The sequence below is a fragment of the Eschrichtius robustus genome, chromosome 10 (genome assembly GCF_028021215.1).
Source record: "Eschrichtius robustus isolate mEscRob2 chromosome 10, mEscRob2.pri, whole genome shotgun sequence".
Lineage (NCBI taxonomy): Eukaryota > Metazoa > Chordata > Mammalia > Artiodactyla > Eschrichtiidae > Eschrichtius > Eschrichtius robustus.
In genome coordinates, this window is record NC_090833.1 from 82,611,673 (window position 1) to 82,629,727 (window position 18,055).

Genomic DNA, 18,055 nt, shown 5'->3' on the forward strand with positions numbered 1-18,055 from the left:
GTACCTTGCTCACCTTGCTTGACATCTCTTGTTCTTAACCTCACACTTTTATCCATCAGTAAAACCTACTGGCTCTGCCTTCAAAACATACCCCAAATCTGACTACTACTTCTTACTATCTCCATTGCTACCAATCCAGCCCAAGCTGGTATTATCTCTGAGATATTACCTCTTACCAGTCTCTCAGCTTCCACCCTGGTTCCCCTAGTCCAATGGTTTTCACCTGGGAACTTGTTAGAAATGCAAATTCTCCTCCAACCCTAGGGCTAGTAAATCAGAAACTCTGGGGATGGGACACAAAAATTGGAGTATTAAGCCCTCCACATCAAACACCTGCACCACTTACCTGTCCCCGTCTCGCCACAGTCCCTTCACCACTTTCTCCCTAGCTCACCTTGCCAGTCACACCAAACTCCCTGTATTCTACAAACACACTCAGAACATTCACATTACAGGGTATTCTCATTAGTTGCCCCTCTTCCTGAAAAGCTGTTCACCCTCCCACATATTCCTCAAGTCTCTACTTAAATGTCACCTTCTCAATGAGGCCTTCTCTGACTACCCTATACAAAATAAAATCCCTGCGTCCTGAACTAATACTCCACTTAATTTTTCACCAAAGCACTTGCCACTACCTAACAGGGCCATGTATGTGTTTTGTTTACTGTCTCCCTACATTCTACTATCTAAACCCCATATGGACAGACTTTATTTACTGCTATACACTTTGAGCAACTAGAAAAGAACCTGTGACTCAACAGATGTTCAATAAATGTTCACTTTCTGAGTCAATGGTTGCCTATGGTTGATGAGAGGAAAGATGCAAAGAAGTTGAAGAGAAACACTTACTGTTACCTAAGTAACTAACTGCCAAGAAAATTTCAGAGCAGAAAACCAAACAAAAATCCCCCAAACTGTAAATGAATGAGAGGGACAGAATGCAGCAGTTGACAGTTCAGAGTATATCAACTGGTTAGCAAAGTCTAGGAAGACTACAAAACTGATCCCAGAGGGCACAGTAGACTTTATATAAGCCAAAGAAGACAGATGAAATTCCAGAGAGGAGAATACCATGTGCATTTACTAAGTATAGTTTTCCCCAAGTGTGTTCACTGGATATACAGCGTTACCTTAAAGAATAGTTAAGTAAAAAGGACAGCAGAGGATAGGACAAAGCTGTATTAAACAGGTTTCTTTAATGCAGGACTTCTTGTTAACTTAACATGTTTAATGTTAATAGAGTATGCAGTATTTCCCTGCCTTAACAACATAACCTTTTTTGTTTTGCACAAGGACAAAGACATGTGCCCTAGATTCACTTTTATCACTAATGTTAGTGACATTCTTATCTGTCCTAATTTGTTGTAACTTGCCTATTAAATTAACATAGTAATAATGTCTCCCCAAACAAAAAACTCCTTTCATTACTATATTTAAGCCAAGTCTGAAACTCCAATTCTGAATACACAGAGGCCAGCTGTCATTTATCTGATTTGCTGCACATTTGTTTAGGATCACAAATATTCCGCTTGGGGAATAAAATCCTGAAATGTTATTTTCACCACTCTATTCTTTATTCATTTTGTAATAACCCAATATGAGAACAATTTAAGTCTATATTATTTCAAGAGTTTTTTTTAATGCTTTTGAGAATTTTAAGTATTTTGAACTCCTGAACTAAGATGAACATATTAGAAACAAACAAACAACAACAAAAATCACACCAGGGCAACAACTAAGAGGTACTTAAGAGATCACCCAGTTGGGTGTGCCGCACAGGCCTTACCACCACTTTCACTGAAGAAATCATGATGCCCTGACTCAAAAATCAAATAACTAGTCAAGTACCAAAAAGACCTAGCAAAGCCCAGGCCACCTGACTTCCCAGCTGGCTCTCTTTTTAACACACAATATAGTATATATGCACATATTTTAATTGAGGAAACAAAAAGTTAATGAAAAATAATCTCAAGTGTAATAAAATCAGGTAAACCAACTCCAGTAGTCTTTAAAAGACATGGTTAGAGAAAGTAAATTGAAGACACCTTTTTCTTTCTACAAAAAAGGCAAGACAAACAAGTGTAAAAGCTAGAGATTTATTGTTATTTTGTGATTAATAAACTGTCAAATTGGTTATGACACTATCCCACACTGTATACCACCATTTGCCAGTACAAAAGTTTTTAAACCATACTGAGGCATAAGGCAGAGAGAGCAGACACATGAATATCATCCTTAACAACTTCCTCTTAGTCATGCCTCCATCTTGACCTTTGTACATGTTTTTTTCCAGGGGAAAGTGTCAGAACAGTGCACGAAATGGTGGGCAACCTGCCTCTTTACCTTTTTTAATAGCAAGCAACTTACAGAAGTAATGGAATTCAACTTGTATTTCCCTTGATTTTACTGGTCTGAATTCACTTTAGGTTACTTTTAACATCCTTTAACTGTACATGAGAGAATATAATGACCTAAGAGAATACTGAACCAGAGTCAGCCAAATATATTACTGACCCCAAAGTTATGTTTTAATTGGTCCTAAAGGAATGTACCACCCCAACAGTTTGAGAGTTAGGCAAACAGAATTTCTTTGGGGAGGGAAGAAAAAAGCTGTGGAACAGCCAAATGTACTCAACATTGTTAAAACGGCTCTTTGTTTTCACCCCTGAAAGATACTTCTTTACTACACTATATGCACAGAAATCCTAACAGAATCTTGGTTGCCAGTATTATTTAGGCTGGCCCAATCCAGGATAGATCCCCACCCCACCCCCAAAATTCCCCTCTCTCAGGCTCTGAAAAGCACAATATTTAACTATTTCTTAATAGAACTACCAAAACACTTCAGAAACAAGTGGCTCACAAATCATTTTAAATTCATGTATTGCCTGTGCATAAGAAAAATGATAAACCCAGAAGACAGTTCTATTTTTATATGGCAATTAAAAATAACTGAAACATCAAGACACTTTCAGTGAAAGCAACATTTCAATTACAAATTGTAATGCCTGTTAAACTACCTATGGGAGAAGCTGAAAAGTCCTAGGCAAATGCACTTTTGGGTTATACTACAGTGCTCCTTCAGTATGCAGAAAGATTAAGGTAATTTACAGTCAATCTGTGAATGTTGAGACAATGTTACATCATCTTGTCTGTACAACTAAATGTCCTTAAAGAGATAACCAGAATCAGCTTTTCTACTATATTTTCAACAAACCTGACTAACCGGTACTTTTGCTGAGATGTGTATCAAAGATGCTGTAAGATTCTACACAATTAGGAAATACTCAGCTTTAAAGTATTTCCTTATCTTCACTTTTTTGGTTACAGATGTTTTTGCTCAGATGATCTATTGCAATATGTTTCTAGAAATGCAGTCCCAAATGTGCATACACAGTCTGTATACAAATAAAGCAAAAACCGTCAGTAGTATAAATCTTACAGCATTTCTGTTTGCAAAAATACATGCCAAAGTCACAATAAGCAATATTGTACCACAAATTACAAAGCGCAAATGATTTGCTTCTTTTTAATGCTTTTATTCTACATAAATTACTACCATAGGCTAATGTTTAAAAAGCAAATAAACTGGACAGATGCAGGACAAAAATCTGTTCACCCAACTATAAAAGGTGATATGTTTTTTAAAAATTACAATAAATGCAGAAGTGGTTGATGCATGCAGTAGCCTTAAATGAAAAAGCATTGATTCCCACTGTTCCAGGAAAAAACAAAAAACAAACAAACAAAAACACAGAGAAACCCACACATCTTACTGCACTCCACCTTAAAATGCATCATATTGGGTTTGTTTATAACAGCACAGAATTCCAAGAGTCAAAATGAAATAAAGCGGGTATTTTAAAGATTTAAGAGCCGTTATCAAAAATAAATTACATTTTTTCAAGATACAGAAATGCTGCTATGATGGTTGAGAGCCCAGTAACCTTTCAATAGCCGCATTGATATCACCTCCTGTGGCTATTAGCGCTTGCAAGTTTGCTTCACGGTTCAAAAATCCCATTGCACTGAGCTGTTCTAGTTGCTGCTGAAATCTGACTTCTGGATTCTGTAGCTGTTAAAGAAAAACAAACAAAAACTCTAAGGAAAATCAGTCCATGTCACACCTAAATAATCTTAAAAATTTTAATTGCTTTTTAAAATAACATATGCTAGACTACTGAACTATAAAAGTACTGGCCTCTTCTAGAAACATATTAAACATATTTAAAAGTTCAATTAGCACTTTATTTTAAACAATCTAATTTATACCTAAACAATGATGTCAAAGATCACATAACTCTGCTTTAAAAAAAAAAAAGAGCTTAATAGACTTCAACCATTATTTAAGAAGCTCATGAATGTATAGGCAAACTTTAAAAAGTATGTATGCAAATAGTTTAGAATTAGATTATTTATTTTGTAGCTACTGACCAGTTGGGTAGTTAAAAAAGCCAGTGTCCTCATGTATAAAATTCTAAAGTTCTAATGAGGCTTAGAATGTAGAATTAATTTCTGTATCAGCCAATCAAGTCTTCAGAAAAGAGTTCCAGTTTCACATGCACAGACTACACTTCTGACTGTTCAGCTGCACCTCCTTTTCAGAAATGATATAAGACAAAAATACATAAATGATCACTCAATTCTGGGCAACCTGATAATGGCGAGGCCTGTAGATTGTTCAACTTAGATAACAATTTGGCCTAATACCTGAAATCGTTTTTTCGTATTAATTCCAAGAATATTTACTGAGCCAGAAGTTATGCTAGGTATCGGGAATACAAATTCTTTATAAGATAAAACTCTGACCTGTTTTTATTGTATTTAATAACGCTTAAAATAAGAAAACTATGCTGTATTTTCACCACGTAGAAGTTTAAGGACAATCTACTGTAATAGGTTTGAACTGGGAATCATAATGGCATATTCTTAGTAAATAAATGATTCCAGATGCAAGAATATTAGGCATTCACATTTTTCAGCCATATCTGTGAGGTGTATATATGTAACAAAAGTTACCACAGGAGGCAGTAGTGGGTGGGGTGAGGTAGTTAGGACTTCTTTTACGTCAAAGTACAAAGACTAGATAGAATTCAGGAGATATTGAGAATAATCAAGTTTCTATTCCTCCCTGACAAACTTTTATAAAATATAACCTACTTCAAATAATTTTCAAACAGGGACTGCAAAAAAGAATGCATTTTTAAAGGCAACTTCCAAAAATTAAGGCAAAGCATTTCTTCCCTTCAACTATAACGTTTCTTTAGTGTCCAATATAGTACCAAAGTTAACCATTTTTGTAATGCCTGTTTTTTAGAATCAATATAATTAAGAATGCACTTTTCATTACAGGCTAAACCAAAAAGATGGCCACCTTTTCTTTTCTTTTCTTGAAATTTCTAAATTTCTAACATTAAGAAGAGCAGAAAAGAATCATTACCTGAGGATTCACTCCAGCAAGAGCCTGTAGCATTTGTTGGATAAACTGCTGGTGTCCAGATTCGGTGGTTCCTGCTGTGGGACTTGGGTTTTCACCAGATGCAGAATTAGAGCCACTGGTTCCTGAAGAGCCTCCAGTGCTTCCTAATGCCCCCAGGCCAGGAGTAAACCTAGAGAAAGCGTAAATTGTTAGTAAACCTAAACTCCTGCAAAACAAGAGGCCAGACCAGGCCAGCTGATGGTAAATCAGTTACATTTCAACACAGTATTAGCCAAGTTATCTTCTTAAAATAACCATTTTTAACTTTGAAAACTGTCTTAAATAAAACAATCTCAACCAAAAAAAGGCAGGATGGCATTAAGTCAAATTCTCAGAGAAAAAAACCATTGTGCACTTTCATAATCTTCCCCAAACAAACCTACCCTGGGATGAGGCCGGGGGCTTCAGTCGCTAAGGTCTGTAAACCCTGCTGAATCTGTAACAAGGCCTGCATTGCTCTAGGGTTTGACATTGCTGACAACGTATCAGGATTCTGCATCTAAGGAAGAAAGAAAACCAGTGGTTATGAGGGAATTAAAGTCAGTGAAGGTAAAGTTTAAATGTTTTCTTTGCTACTCTTCTTGAGAAAATCTAACACCTTACTCCTAGACACTGTGAATCCATAATTTCTTTCCCAAAATAAACACAAGCACCTCCTCTTTGACAGCAATCTAGTGTGCAAATCGTTACTTGACCTCCTCCCAAGTCCATCATGAAAGCCATTTTTCATAATGAAAGACAATCAGGAGCTCCTCTGGAAGCCGCAGCTGTTCCCCATTTTCCAACAGATACAAGTATTATTTCTGAGAGACAACCTCCAAATGCACAGTTTATATAACATGGTAATAACGGTGAAAGCCACATATTCCTCCTGACCAAGTGTTATCTGTTGCTGATGTAACAATTTTACCAGTCACATACACTCTAAAACAATAGTTCCAAAGGTGAAGTTAATACATGTGTCCGGTTCAGCTTCCCTACTTCCAAATATACACCACCCGACTAACCAAAAAAGATAGGCTTCCATCATTACAATAGATCAAGGACACTAACCTTGGATTATGGTTTACAGGCCTGAGGATCATCTGCATAATATTTAAAAGCCCTCCCTAGAACTACCAGTTTCAAAATGCCAAGACTGACTTCTCTTTCTTTTTAAATAATAAAATTACCATGGCCATCTCAAGTACTTTTCTAATAATAAAACCTTCTTTATATGACAACACCAACAATTTTAATCTTGCTAATTCGAGTTTGAGGAATGAGATCTACCCCTTGGAAAACAGGCGTTCTATTAATTTGGAGTACCTGAAACATTACAAAGAAATCAAACATGTAAAATAGGATAGGGTAGCTCTTTCCTGTTACTCGAGATTAGTTAAACCATAAAGTGTAACATGACAATGAAGCACTTCAAAGTTAGTAAAGTGAAAGGAAATGGTTTATGGTATTAACGAAGCATTCAAAATCCTAAATCCTCAAAAGCAAAAACCAAATGGTCCTTTCCTCAGAATTTATATTTAAAAAATATAAGCAAAAGGTCAGCAGTGAAATGGGGCTCAATTAAGATCAAGCTGAATTCTCTGCAAACTGACAGCAGACTGTATTCTACGTTTTGCTATCAGCCAGAGAAAAGCAAGGAAAATGTTTATCACCAAACTTTTTCAAGCAAATCATTACCGAAGATAGCTAGCATCTTTTCTTACTCACTTGTTGGAGGAAAGTTGGGAGCTGTTGTCTCATTTGTTCTTGAAGCTGAGGATTTCCAGCAAATAGGGGATTATTCAGCATCATCTATGGGGCAAGTGTTCAAACAATTTTAACTGGAAATATCTGAAACAAGTAATGTACCTTGTTTAATAGTCTATCTTCCCCCAAGTGCCTAATCTGGCACTTAACAAGGAGGAAGGTAGAACATGAATAAAAAAGGGAAGATACTGTCCACAAAAGGGATTGCCAAAACAAAACAAAAAACGAGGCATCTTCTCTCTCAATGGGAATGGTGATTATGATAATGACATGCAATATCCTAAAAAACAAAAGCAAACATTTCTTTGACTTTTCCTTGAGTAAAGGTATTTGCCCTTGAAAGAAAAATGGGAGTAACTGGCATTCATGAAGATATATTTTCTGCTACACTGACAGAATAAACATAAGCATCAATACATGAAACTATACATGGCTTGCACAGACACCTCAACACACAAGTGGCAAGCACAGAGAAAATCCAGATCTGGAACTGCTGTATCTACCTGCCTCCTGAAAAACAGGTAATATTAGGTCCAGAAAAATAACACCGCAGAACAGCAACCAACTTGCCAGAGAAACGGAGCTGCTAGATGAATATAAGCCTAGGACTAGCACTGATAGATCTCTGGGGATGAAGTATTAAAATGCTTTAAAAAGACCTTAAAAGATATAAATCCATTTGAGAACACGAAGATTAGCCTCTGGATTTCACCTCACTACCACCACAGATGAGAAAAATGGAATGCCTCCTAACCTTCAAATGGGTGTTAAGAGTTAAAAAGTCAGGGTCAATATTAACATGATGTTGTATACCTGAAAATAAGATTACAATACACGACGATCAACATAACCAGAAACTAGTAAATTCTCATAGCTTCAAAAAAGACAAATTTTTATATCAGTTTCCCCAGATGGAGTGAAAAGTAAACTAACAATGATTTACTGATAGCCTATTTACCAGTCCACATCCAAAGTCTGGGAGGGTGGGGGATGATCCTTGCCCTCAAGTAATTAACCATATTTGAGAGTAATTATATGTTAACTACTAGAAGTAGAGAGAATTCTTCCCTCCTTCCTTTAGTTTATCAATTGTTGCAAAGTAGATTAAGTTAATTTCAACAAAATAACCAAAGTAGGAAGAAGTCAGACAATGTTTTATGGATATACAGCATTTATTTCAAAGTGACCAATAAGTTCACAGTAAATAAAGTAAAACCTACTTGAGACCAACAAACCTGCTGCTTTAACGGCTCCAGTCAAATAATATTTTTTATTATGAACATATATCAATAAAGTTATCACATTTATCTTTCAGGATTCATGTTATTTGAACAAGCGTCCTTCTCAGAAAATTGTATCTCATTTGATTAGGATATTTCTCCTAATGTACCTGACTGTATATAACAACAGTTTATACAATCAGACTTTTTTGAATACCTAAAAATCAAAATCAGAATAGAGAAACTACAAACTTTAATCTGCTGGTAACCAAAGTACATTGTAAACATTTCTAACAATTGTCTATGATAAAGGACGATTCATATCTAGCATTCTTTTGTCAACATTTTGTTTTAGAGTAAAAAAGCAGCATACAAAAGTGCTCAAGTCACTTTATAAATGTAAAATTGTTAGTTTAATGGCCGGAAATGTGCTTGTTAAAGTCAAAATTTTAAAGCAAGACGCACATTTAATGCTTATTATTAATTAGCTAAATATACATTTAAAACCATACAAATAGGATCACTCTGCATACATATTTTCCATTTATTTTAAACAAAAGTACTATCGCAGTAAGTTGAAGCATTTAATACTAATAACTCAGTCTAATAATTTTCTTATGAATAAAAAACATTTCATAAAATGTACCTACAATATACAAAATTTAAAGTATACAAAAAATTTATCTAGGAGGCAGGAGAGAAGATGGCGGAAGAGTAAGACGCGGAGATCACCTGCCTTCCCACAGATACAGTAGAAATACATCTACACGTGGAACTGCTCCTACAGAACACCCACTGAGCGCTGACAGAAAACGTCCAACCTCTAAACAGGCAAGAAACTCCCCCCGTACTTGGGTAGGGCAAAAGAAAAAAGAAATAACAGAGACAAAAGAATAGGGATGGCACCTGCACCAGTGGGAGGGAGCTGTGAAGGAGGAAAGATTTCCACGCACTAGGAAGCCCCTTCGCGGGCAGAGACTGCGGGTGGCAGAGGGGGTAAGCTTCGGAGCCACGGAAGAGAGCGCAGCCACAGGGGTGCGGAGGGCAAAGCGGAGAGATTCCTGCACAGAGGCTCGGCAACGAGCAGCACTCACCAGCCCGAGAGGCTTGTCTGCTCCCCCGCCGGGGCGGGCGGGGCTGGGAACTGAGGCTTGGGCTTCAGTCGGATCACAGGGAGAGGACTGGGGTTGTCGGCGTGAACACAGCCTGAAGGGGTTAGTGCACCACAGCTGGCTGGTAGGGAGTCCGGGAAAAAGTCTGCAGCTGCCAAAGAGGCAAGAGACTTTTTCTTCCCTCTTTGTTTCCTGGTGCGCGAGGAGAGGGGATTCAGAGCGCCGCCTAAACGAACTCCAGGGACGGGCGCGAGCCGCGGCTAACAGCGTGGATCCCACAGCAACAGGGGCGCAGAGGGAAAAACGGAGAGACTCCCGCACAGAGGCTCGGCGCCCAGCAGCGCTCACCAGCCCGAGAGGCTAGTCTGCTCCCCCGCTGGGGCGGGCGGGGCTGGGAGCTGAGGCTCAGCTTCGGTCGGATCGCAGGGAGAGGACTGGGGCTGGCGTGAACACAGCCTGAAGGGGTTAGTGCACCACAGCTGGCTGGTAGGGAGTCCGGGAAAAAGTCTGCAGCTGCCGAAGAGGCAAGAGACTTTTTCTTGCCTCTTTGTTTCACGGCGCGCAGGGAGAGGGGATTCAGAGCGCCGCCTAAACAAGCTCCACAGACGGGCGCGAGCCGCAGCGATCAGCGCGGGCCCCAGAGACGGGCGTGAGACGCTGGGGCTGCTGCTGCCGCCTCCAAAAAGCCTGTGTGTGAGCACAGGTCACTCGCCACACCGCCCCGCCCGGGAGCCTGTGCAGCCCACCACCACCAGGCTCCCGTGATCCGGGGTCAAGTTCCCCGGGAGAACACACGGCGCACCTCAGGCTGCTGCAACGTCATGCCGGCCTCTGACACCGCAGGCTCGCCCCGCCTCCTCCGTACCCCTCCCTCCCCGCAGCCTGAGTGAGCCAGAGCCCCCGAAGCAGCTGCTCCTTTAACCCCGTCCTGTCTGGGCAAGGAACAGACGCCCTCAGGTGACCTACACGCAGAGGCGGGTCCAAATCCAAAGCTGATCCCCAGGAGCTGTGCGAACAGAGAAGAGAAGGGGAAATCTCTCCCAGCAGCCTCAGAAGCAGCGGATTAAAACTCCACAAACAACTTGATGTGCCTGCATCTGTTGAATACCTGAATAGACAACGAATCATCCCAAATTCAGGAGGTGGACTTTCGGAGCAGGATATATTAATTTTTCCCCTTTTCCTTTTTTTTGTGAGTGTATATGTATATGCTTCTGGGTGAGATTTTGTCTGTATAGCTCTGCTTTATAATAGCTTTATTTTACTTCACTATATTATAGCCTCTTTCTTTCTTTCTATTTTTTCTCCCTTTTACTCTGAGCCGTGTGGACGAAAGGCTCTTGGTGCTCCAGCCAGGCATCAGGGCCGTGCCTCTGAGGTGGGAGAGCCAACTTCAGGACACTGGTCCACAAGAGACCTCCCAGCTCCACGTAATACCAAACGGCGAAAATCTCTCAGAGATCTCCATCTCAACATCAAGACCCAGCTTCACTCAACGACCAGCAAGCGACAGTGCTGGACACCCTATGCCAAACAACTAGCAAGACAGGAACACAGCCCCATCCATTAGCAGAGAGGCTGCCTAAAATCATAATAAGGCCACAGACACCCCAAAATACACCACCAGACGTGGACGTGCCCACCAGAAAGACAAGATCCAGCCTCATCCACCAGACCTCAGGCACTAGTTCCCTCCACCAGGAAGCCTACACAACCCACTGAACCAACCTTAGCCACTGGGGACAGATACCAAAAACAAAGGGAACTACGAACCTGCAGCCTGTGAAAAGGAGACCCCAAACACAGTAAGATAAGCAAAATGAGACGACAGAAAAACACACAGCAGATGAAGGAGCAGGGTCAAAACACGCCAGATTTAACAAATGAAGAGGAAATAGGTAGTCTACCTGAAAAAGAATTCAGAATAATGATAGTAAGGATGATCCAAAATCTTGGAAACAGAATAGACAAAATGCAAGAAACATTTAACAAGGACGTAGAAGAACTAAAGAGGAACCAAGCAATGATGAAAAACACAATAAATGAAATTAAAAATACTCTAGATGGGATCAATAGCAGAATAACTGAGGCAGAAGAAAGGATAAGTGACCTGGAAGATAAAATGGTGGAAATAACTACTGCAGAGCAGGATAAAGAAAAAAGAATGAAAAGAACTGAGGACAGTCTCAGAGACCTCTGGGACAACATTAAACGCACCAACATTCGAATTATAGGGGTCACAGAAGAAGAAGAGAAAAAGAAAGGGACTGAGAAAATATTTGAAGAGATTATAGTTGAAAACTTCCCTAATATGGGAAAGGAAATAGTTAATCAAGTCCTGGAAGCACAGAGAGTCCCATACAGGATAAACCCAAGGAGAAACACGCCAAGACACATATTAATCAAACTGTCAAAAATTAAATATAAGGAAAACATATTAAAGGCAGCAAGGGAAAAACAGCAAATAACACACAAGGGAATCCCCATAAGGTTAACATCTGATCTTTCAGCAGAAACTCTGCAAGCCAGAAGGGAGTGGCAGGATATACTTAAAGTGATGAAGGAGAAAAACCTACAACCAAGATTACTCTACCCAGCAAGGATCTCATTCAGATGTGATGGAGAAATTAAAACCTTTACAGACAAGCAAAAGCTGACAGAGTTCAGCACCACCAAACCAGCTTTACAACAAATGCTAAGGGAACTTCTCTAGGCAAGAAACACAAGAGAAGGAAAACACCTACAATAACAAACCCAAAACATTTAAGAAAATGGGAATAGGAACATACATATCGATAATTACCTTGAATGTAAATGGATTAAATGCTCCCACCAAAAGACACAGGCTGGCTGAATGGATACAAACACAAGACCCATATATATGCTGTCTACAAGAGACCCACTTCAGACCTAGGGACACATACAGACTGAAAGTGAGGGGATGGAAAAAGATATTCCATGCAAATGGAAATCAAAAGAAAGCTGGAGTAGCAATTCTCATATCAGACAAAGTAGACTTTAAAATAAAGACTATTACAAGAGACAAAGAAGGACACTATATAATGATCAAGGGATCGATCCAAGAGGAAGGTATAACAATTGTAAATATTTATGCACCCAACATAGGAGCACCTCAATACATAAGGCAAATACTAACAGCCATAAAAGAGGAAATCGACAGCAACACAATCATAGTAGGGGACTTTAACACCCCACTTTCACCAATGGACAGATCATCCAAAATGAAAATAAATAAGGAAACACAAGCTTTAAATGATACATTAAACAAGATGGACTTAATTGATATTTATAGGACATTCCACCCAAAAACAACAGAATACACATTTTTCTCAAGTGCTCATGGAACATTCTCCAGGATAGATCATATCTTGGGTCACAAATCAAGCCTTGGTAAATTTAAGAAAATTGAAATCGTATCAAGTATCTTTTCCGACCACAACGCTATGAGACTAGATATCAATTACAGGAAAAGATCTGTAAAAAATACAAACACATGGAGGCTACACAACACACTACTTAATAACGAAGTGATCACTGAAGAAATCAAAGGGGAAATCAAAAAATACCTAGAAACAAATGACAATGGAGATACGACGACCCAAAACCTATGGGACGCAGCAAAAGCAGTGCTAAGAGGGAAGTTTACAGCAATACAAGCCTACCTCAAGAAACAGGAAACATCTCGAATAAACAACCTAACCTTGCACCTAAAGCAATTAGAGAAAGAAGAACAAAAAAACCCCAAAGCCAGCAGAAGGAAAGAAATTATAAAGATCAGGTCAGAAATAAATGAAAAAGAAATGAAGGAAACAATAGCAAAAATCAATGAAACTAAAAGCTGGTTCTTTGAGAAGATAAACAAAATTGATAAACCATTAGCCAGACTCATCAAGAGAAAAAGGGAGAAGACTCAAATCAATAGAATTAGAAATGAAAAAGGAGACGTAACCACTGACACTGCAGAAATACAAAAGATCATGAGAGATTACTACAAGCAACTCTATGCCAATAAAATGGACAACCTGGAAGAAATGGACAGATTCTTGGAAATGCACAAACTGCCAAGACTGAACCAGGAAGAAATAGAAAATATGAACAGACCAATCACAAGCACTGAAATTGAAACTGTGATTAAAAACCTTCCAACAAACAAAAGCCCAGGACCAGATGGCTTCACAGGTGAATTCTATCAAACATTTAGAGAAGAGCTAACACCTATCCTTCTCAAACTCTTCCAAAATATTGCAGAGGGAGGAACACTCCCAAACTCATTCTACGAGGCCACCATCACCCTGATACCAAAACCAGACAAAGATGTCACAAGGAAAGAAAACTACAGGCCAATATCACAGATGAACATAGATGCAAAAATCCTCAACAAAATACTAGCAAACAGAATCCAACAGCACATTAAGAGGATCATACACCATGATCAAGTGGGGTTTATCCCAGGAATGCAAGGATTCTTCAACATACGCAAATCAATCAATGTGATACACCATATTAACAAATTGAAGGAGAAAAACCATATGATCATCTCAATACATGCAGAGAAAGCTTTCGACAAAATTCAACACCCATTTATGATAAAAGCCCTGCAGAAAGTAGGCATAGAGGGAACTTTCTTCAACATAATAAAGGCCATATATGACAAACCCACAGCCAACATCGTCCTCAGTGGTGAAAAACTGAAACCATTTCCACTAAGATCAGGAACAAGACAAGGTTGCCCACTCTCACCACTATTATTCAACATAGTTTTGGAAGTGTTAGCCACAGCAATCAGAGAAGACAAAGAAATAAAAGGAATCCAAATCGGAAAAGAAGAAGTAAAGCTGTCACTATTTGCAGATGACATGATACTATACATAGAGAATCCTAAAGATGCTACCAGAAAACTCCTAGAGCTAATCAATGAATTTGGTAAAGTAGCAGGATACAAAATTAATGCACAGAAATCTCTTGCATTTCTATACACTAATGACGAAAAATCTCAAAGAGAAATTAAGGAAACACTCCCGTTTACCACTGCAACAAAAAGAATAAAATATCTAGGAATAAACCTACCTAAGGAGACAAAAGACCTGTATGCAGAAAATTATAAGACACTGATGAAAGAAATTAAAGATGATACAAATAGATGGAGAGATATACCATGTTCCTGGATTGGAAGAATCAACATTGTGAAAATGACTCTACTACCCAAAGCAATCTACAGATTCAATGCAATCCCTATCAAACTACCACTGGCATTTTTCACAGAACTAGAACAAAAAATTTCACAATTTGTATGGAAACACAAAAGACCCCGAATAGCCAAAGCAATCTTGAGAACGAAAAATGGAGCTGGGGGAATCAGGCTCCCTGACTTCAGACTATATTACAAAGCTTCAGTAATCAAGGCAGTTTGGTACTGGCACAAAAACAGAAATATAGATCAATGGAACAGGATAGAAAGCCCAGAGATAAACCCACACACATATGGTCACCTTATCTTTGATAAAGGAGGCAAGAATATACAGTGGAGAAAAGACAGCCTCTTCAATAAGTGGTGCTGGGAAAATTGGACAGATACATGTAAAAGTATGAAATTAGAACACTCCCTGACACCATGCACAAAAATAAACTCAAAATGGATTAAAGACCTAAATGTAAGGCCAGACACTATCAAACTCTTAGAGGAAAACATAGGCAGAACACTCTATGACATACATCACAGCAAGATTCTTTTTGACCCAGCTCCCAGAGAAATGGAAATAAGAACACAAATAAACAAATGGGACCTAATGAAACTTAAAAGCTTTTGCACAGCAAAGGAAACCATAAACAAGACCAAAAGACAACCCTCAGAATGGGAGAAAATATTTGCAAATGAAGCAACTGACAAAGGATTAATCTCCAAGATTTACAAGCAGCTCATGCAGCTCAATAACAAAAAAACGAACAACCCAATCCAAAAATGGGCAGAAGACCTAAATAGACATTTCTCCAAAGAAGATATACAGATTGCCAACAGGCACATGAAAGAATACTCAACATCATTAATCATTAGAGAAATGCAAATCAAAACTACAATGAGATATCATCTCACACCGATCAGAATGGCCATCATCAAAAAATCTAGAAACAATAAATGCTGGAGAGGGTGTGGAGGAAATGGAACACTCTTGCACTGCTGGTGGGAATGTAAATTGATACAGCCACTATGGAGAACAGTATGGAGGTTCCTTAAAAAACTACAAATAGAACTACCATACGACCCAGCAATCCCACTACTGGGCATATACCCTGAGAAAACCATAGTTCAAAAAGAGTCATGTACCAAAATGTTCATTGCAGCTCTATTTACAATAGCCAGGACATGGAAGCAACCTAAATGTCCATCGACAGATGAATGGATAAAGAAGATGTGGCACATATATACAATGGAATATTACTCAGCCATAAAAAGAAATGAAATGGAGGTATTTGTAATGAGGTGGATGGAGTTAGAGTCTGTCATACAGAGTGAAGTAAGTCAGAAAGAGAAAAACAAATACAGTATGCTAACACATATATACGGAATCTAAGGAAAAAAAAAAAAAGCCATGAAGAACCTAGTGGCAAGACGGGAATAAAGACACAGACCTACTAGAGAATGGACTTGAGGATATGGGGAGGGGGTGGGGTGAGATGTGACAGGGTGAGAGAGTGTCATGGACATATATACACTACCAAATGTAAAATAGATAGCTAGTGGGAAGCAGCCGCATAGCACAGGGAGATCAGCTCGGTGCTTTGTGACCACCTAGAGGGGTGGGATGGGGAGGGTGGGAGGGAAGGAGATGCAAGAGGGAAGAGATATGGGAACATATTGTATGTGTATAACTGATTCCCTTTGTTATAAAGCAGAAGCTAACACACCATTGTAAGGCAATTATACTTCAATAAAGATGTTTAAAAAAAAAAAAAATTTATCTAAAAAAATCTTTATTTCCAATTTTACAACTATTAAGAGGACAGAAGCTGTTGCTGAGGATTGCAACTCAAAGATATCTGCTATATACTTGAATCAACATGGTTCCAAATTTTAGAAGTATAAAAACTGTTTCATTTGACATAATGAAGAAAGTGATTAACTTTAAAAGCTTTTAAAATTTTGGAAATGGAAAGTAACTATAAAGGAAACTATTTCAAATTCCCAACATTCCACAGAAGGGAAGCCATTTTTAATAAACAGCAAATACAAATCACAGATGATCAAGGTTTAGTTCACACTCTCCAAGGTTTTTCAAGCCCAGTGGTTCTTAACCCTATGGGTATATCAGAATCACCTAGGGAACTTGGGGAAAAAAAAAAATTCAATACAGTTATATCAAAATCTCTCAGGACAGGACTAAGAATTTTTTTTTTCTTTTTTTTAATTTTAAAGTTCCCAAAGTCATTCTAAATGTTAAGCTAGGGTTGAGATCCACTCATTTTTTTTAGTTATGGTCTGTTCAGAAACAAGTTAGAAAATGAATTATTTAATAAAGGACCAGTATACTAACTTTGGGTGGAGATCTGTAAGGGAAAGAATGAGAATACTGTTCCCACAAACCTCTCTCCACCAACAGTAAACAATTTCAGGCTATTTTATAACTGCCATTTTGAACATGACTATTATTCAGAATCTGTGTGATCTAATAAATAAAAGTATCAAATGTATTAACACTTCTAAATCACTTTCAAGATTTACCTTACACTAAAGAATAGGCTTCAAAAGGGAGAGCAATTCAAAACTTTTGTATTCATTTCCTATATCAACATATGTAGATACAAACTAAACCTGCACTTCTTTCTGAAGGGAGTGAACAGCGGAAATGAAGCTGTTTTAATTATATTATGAAGTATTAATTTACTGTAAAGAAACAAACTGTCCAAAAAATTGGAGATGCAGTTTGCCTACTTTTCTAGTGTGTTAAGGCAGCACACACAAATGTGCCAAAATCACAATTATTTGATTAGGCCACTTCAATACACAGTGCTCAGTCCTTTATAATACAATTATAAACTCACCTGTGCAGCAAGGTCAGGGTTCTGGCTTAGTGACTGCATCATGCTTCTCATGTAGGGGGCAGACAACATGTTTTGCATAAGTTGTGGGTTTTCAGTTATTTGTTGCAACAAGCTCTGCATTCCTGGTGTGTTGAACATACTAGCTGAAAGTTTGTTTAAAAAAAAAAAAAACATTTTATCAAGGAAAAGATACATAAAAGAAAATTTTAAAATACAATATATACTGTGCATAATTTTAGCAACTGCAGATAAATACACATATTACTTATCAATTGAACTAAGAAAGAACTTTAAAACTAAGATCTCCAAAACTACATGCCCAACATATACCAATAAAGGAGGGTTTATGGACTTTAAACATTCTGGTTGCATTTATAGGAAAATCACATCTTATGGAAAGGCTAGGTTCTAAAAAATCAATTTAAGGCAAAAATTTG

At 38.4% G+C, this 18,055-nt stretch overlaps 1 protein-coding gene across 2 annotated transcripts in view; it reads right to left on the reverse strand.

The window, feature by feature from the left end:
- Positions 1-2,082: 2,082 nt before the first annotated feature.
- Positions 2,083-18,055, reverse strand: part of UBQLN1 (ubiquilin 1) — a 56,365-nt gene continuing 40,392 nt past the window's right edge. Inside the window, exons 7-11 of one of the 2 annotated variants that reach the window (XM_068553593.1) lie at positions 17,619-17,761; positions 7,190-7,273; positions 5,863-5,978; positions 5,441-5,609; positions 2,083-4,075 (exon numbers count right to left, since the gene is read on the reverse strand). In XM_068553593.1, the coding sequence (XP_068409694.1) occupies positions 3,923-4,075; positions 5,441-5,609; positions 5,863-5,978; positions 7,190-7,273; positions 17,619-17,761 (665 nt within the window). In that variant the 3' untranslated portion in view covers positions 2,083-3,922. The remainder of the gene's footprint in view (positions 4,076-5,440; positions 5,610-5,862; positions 5,979-7,189; positions 7,274-17,618; positions 17,762-18,055) is intronic. The other variant, XM_068553594.1, reaches the window with a different exon arrangement.